Source organism: Bombus fervidus, chromosome 13 (genome assembly GCF_041682495.2).
Source record: "Bombus fervidus isolate BK054 chromosome 13, iyBomFerv1, whole genome shotgun sequence".
Classification (NCBI taxonomy): Eukaryota; Metazoa; Arthropoda; class Insecta; order Hymenoptera; family Apidae; genus Bombus; species Bombus fervidus.
Window position 1 is genome coordinate 3,058,778 of NC_091529.1, and position 3,866 is coordinate 3,062,643.

At 33.4% G+C, this 3,866-nt stretch overlaps 1 protein-coding gene across 2 annotated transcripts; it reads left to right on the forward strand.

The window, feature by feature from the left end:
- Nucleotides 1-382: 382 nt before the first annotated feature.
- Nucleotides 383-3,633, forward strand: LOC139993479 (tuftelin-interacting protein 11-like). 2 transcript variants are annotated; one of them, XM_072015231.1, is made up of 8 exons: nucleotides 383-543; nucleotides 631-844; nucleotides 966-1,062; nucleotides 1,233-2,191; nucleotides 2,297-2,493; nucleotides 2,576-3,004; nucleotides 3,089-3,246; nucleotides 3,335-3,633. In XM_072015231.1, exons 1-8 carry the CDS (start codon nucleotides 435-437, stop codon nucleotides 3,581-3,583), a joined length of 2,412 nt encoding a protein of 803 aa, XP_071871332.1. In that variant the 5' UTR covers nucleotides 383-434; the 3' UTR covers nucleotides 3,584-3,633. The 2 variants fall into 2 exon arrangements, with proteins under 2 accessions (XP_071871332.1, XP_071871331.1); XM_072015230.1 differs by having other exon boundaries at nucleotides 966-1,143; nucleotides 3,335-3,631.
- Nucleotides 3,634-3,866: the final 233 nt, after the last annotated feature.

Here is a 3,866-nt window from a genome sequence, read left to right on the forward strand (position 1 = left end):
CCTCCTGTAAACTTTCTTAGGAATTGTATTCTCTTTTTTCCGTGTTATTTCCTTCTCAATTATTTCCCATCTTCTTGTGAATTTTTTTTTCCCGCCTAGACGAATAAGGTGAAGCTAAAAGGCTTCAATTTTCCCCCACCCCCGAAGACCGGAAGCCGACAGAGAACTTTCACTTAACCATTTAGTTCAGTTTGGACGGTCAAGGAAGAAGGTTGTGTGTGAGAACGGATTTCGAGTTGAATCATTCTTTTGACTCGCTGTCGTTACTAAGTCCGAACGTAGTAACAGAAAGCAAATACATAATTGTAAAACTATCGAAAAAGTTTCTTAATTTGTAATTGAGTTGTCAATATATATATATATATATTGAAAACTTGTTGAATACAAGTTTTTATCAAATTTGTACAGACATTATAATAATAGACATTAGCAACATGTCAGAAAACGAAGTAGAAAGCTTCGAAATCACGGATTACGATCTCGAGAATGAATTCAATATTAATCGTCCTAGGCGTAAATTATCAAAAAAACAACAAATGCTTGGTAAGTTCTTTGTTTAATAACTATTATGTCTATTCAGTATAATATTAAACTCATATTTCATATTTCATATTTCATATTTCATTTCAGGTGTTTGGGGCGATGATAGCGACGAAGATGAATTATCTGCTAGACCATCGTTTAAGACCTTTGATAAAGGACCAAAGAATTATACGACTCCTGTAAATTTTGTAGCAGGAGGTATTCAACAAGCTGGGAAGCCTAAAGAGGAGACAGAGGACAAAGATGACGATGAAAGCGACAATGAGAGCAAATCTCAAAGAGAATTTCCAAATAGCTCAAGGTAAATTTTAAAGATGATTTTTTATTTATTTAATTATTTAGACTTCGTTTTAGACTTATTTATTTCATTTTATAATATTGGTACAAGTATTCTAATCGGTAAACTTTCTTTTCGCCAATAGTTCTGAAGATGAGAAGCCAAGTTCTGTGCATCAACGTACGTCGTTTTCGTTAAATACAGATGGGGATATTGCAGGTTTACGTAAAAAGAAGCATAAAGTAAACCCCTTATTAATGCAAAGTGGAATGGGAAGTTGGGAAGTCTATACGAAAGGTATCGGTGCCAAGTTGTTGCTACAGGTATATATAATTATTTTAACAAACAGTAATTATTTTGTTGATACTCCCGTACAGATATACATATATCTGCTTTTCTGTTCATTATTTAGATGGGTTTTGAACCTGGAAAAGGATTGGGTAAACAGTTACAAGGTATAAGCACGCCAGTTGAAGCACATCTGAGGAAAGGTAGAGGTGCGATTGGTGCTTACGGACCAGAAAAAGGTCCTAAAGTTGCAGAAAAGAAGAAAGACGAAGAAATAGAAGAAGGGAAAGATCCCAAAGCTAAGTTATCACAGTGGAGGAAAGGAGATGGAAATACTGCTAAGAAAAAAGTAAATTATATATATCGAAGTGTTGATCAAGTTTTGGAAGATGGGAAATTGAAACCTAACAAAAAGATAAGAATATCCAACGAGATGAGTAGGGTCAAAGTTATAGACATGACTGGACCGGAACAAAGAATTCTTAGTGGATATCATGCTATAGCTGGAGGTCAACAGCGACCCGACGAAAACGTCGTAGTTACTGATAAAAAGTCCAAAGTTAATTTTGCATTGCCAGAACTTCAGCATAATTTAAATATACTTATGGATATGTGTGAGCAAGATATTATACAAAACGATAGAAGGACACGGCATCCAAGCGATAGAGTAATTGCACTAGAGGCAGAGAAGAGAAACTTGTCTAAAGTTATAGATCAACACGGTCAATTAATAGATACGTTAGAAAACGTTCTTGCAATCGTAGACAGATTGATGGATGAAACAAATCAATTAACGTTAGAAGAAACTGCGGACGCTTTTAAAGATTTACAAGATAAATATTACGAGGAATATAAAATGTACGAACTGGGTGAATTAGCTAGCAGTTTTGTTGGTCCAAAAATAAAAGATTGTTTAATTAGTTGGAATCCATTGATGCAACCAAAACAATGTATTAAATTATTCGATCAATGGAAAAGTATCTTAGAGAGTGGTACCACCACCACTCTTCAAACAAGAACTATGCACCCGTATGATCATCTTGTTTGGAATTCATGGATGCCATCAATCAGAGGTGCTATACAGTAAGTAGTTTGTTTTACAGAAAATTTGTTCGTTAACATACTTCAGTAGTACTATGTATATGTGTATTTACCATACCCTTCATTTTCTTTCTTTTTTTTTTGTAGACAATGGACATGTAGGCAGCCAGAACCACTAATTGAATTAATAGAACATTGGATCCCACTACTTCCAAATTGGATATTAGAAAATATTTTAGATATGCTGGTTCTCCCCAAACTCACTTTGGAAGTAGAAGAATGGAATCCCCTTACTGATACAGTGCCTATTCACACATGGATTCATCCTTGGATACCACTTTTACGTATGTATACATACAAAAATTCACCATTAGTTATATGAAAACACAAAGAAACTATTTCAATAACGTTATATTATTATTATAGGAAATCGTTTAGATACTTTAATATATCCAATAATACGACGTAAATTAGGATCTGCATTGGGTGGTTGGCACCCATCCGACAGATCTGCCAGATTAATGTTACAACCATGGTCTAACGTTTTCGCAAAAGGAGATATGGAAGCCTTCCTAGTGAAAAATATCATCTCAAAATTGCAAATAGCACTTTCAGAATTTGTTATAAATCCTCACCAGCAACATTTAGATCAATGGAACTGGGTATACGAATGGAAGGACTTACTTCCATCTCATATAATGACAGGCCTGCTGGATAAATTCTTTTTCCCTAAATGGTTACAAGTTTTGGCCTTGTGGCTAAATCATTCTCCTAACTATGATCAAGTTACAAATTGGTATATGGGATGGAAAAGTATGTTGAGTGAAAAAATATTGGCCGAGCCGTTGGTGAAAGGTGTGTATTCAGGATAAAAAATATTGAATTTCCTTTAATCAAACAAAATCATCAACTTATACTCATATGCTTATTGACTTACAGAACATTTCAAAAAAGCATTAGACATAATGCATAGAGCAGCTTCCGTGACACAGAGTCAACAACCGGGTGCAATAGAACAAGTTTTCTATTTAACGAGGTTAGAAAGAAGTCAACCTACTATGTCACAAATGCTTTCAACAGCTCAACCAAGAATGGAGGTACGATTTAGTTTTACCTACCTATAATAAAGTGAGATAACTATATTAACTTCGATTATAATATTACATTCTTTCCTTTCCTTTGCAGAGACTTGCCGAAGCAGTTAGAACAGCATCGCTAATACCTCTCGGTTTCAAAGGCCTTGTACAAAAGAAGTGCGAGGACAATGGTATATTGTTTATGCCAATACCGAATCGGTACAGGAAAGGAAACCAAGTTTATAAAGTTGGTAATTTCCAAGCTTATATAGATGGAAATGTTTTATTCGTTTGTCACAATGGCATGAATTGGATGCCAACACATCTAAATACTTTACTAGACATGTCTGAACTTTAGGACTAATTGTAATTTATATAATAATATATAATGTATATAATAGTATATAATGTATATAATAGTATATAATGTATATAATAGTATATAATTAATATTTAACAGGTGTATATAATTATTTGTCTTGTATATATGTTGTAAAATATAAGATATAGTGCTGTAAGAATTGTATTGAATTAAGTACAATATACTTAATAAAACTGAGTGTCACTTTTTATATTTAAATTTGTTTTATTTCTTTATAAACCCTTCCTTACCTATCCTTACTTGTATTTGATTTACTTTT

Bases quoted from the DNA above. Each gene is read 5' to 3' on its own strand.
- LOC139993479 (XM_072015230.1), top strand. From the start codon at position 435: ATGTCAGAAAACGAAGTAGAAAGCTTCGAAATCACGGATTACGATCTC. The intron at 1,144-1,232 runs GTATATATAATT...TTCATTATTTAG, and splicing joins GTGCCAAGTTGTTGCTACAG to ATGGGTTTTGAACCTGGAAA. The intron at 3,247-3,334 runs GTACGATTTAGT...TTTCCTTTGCAG, and splicing joins CAGCTCAACCAAGAATGGAG to AGACTTGCCGAAGCAGTTAG.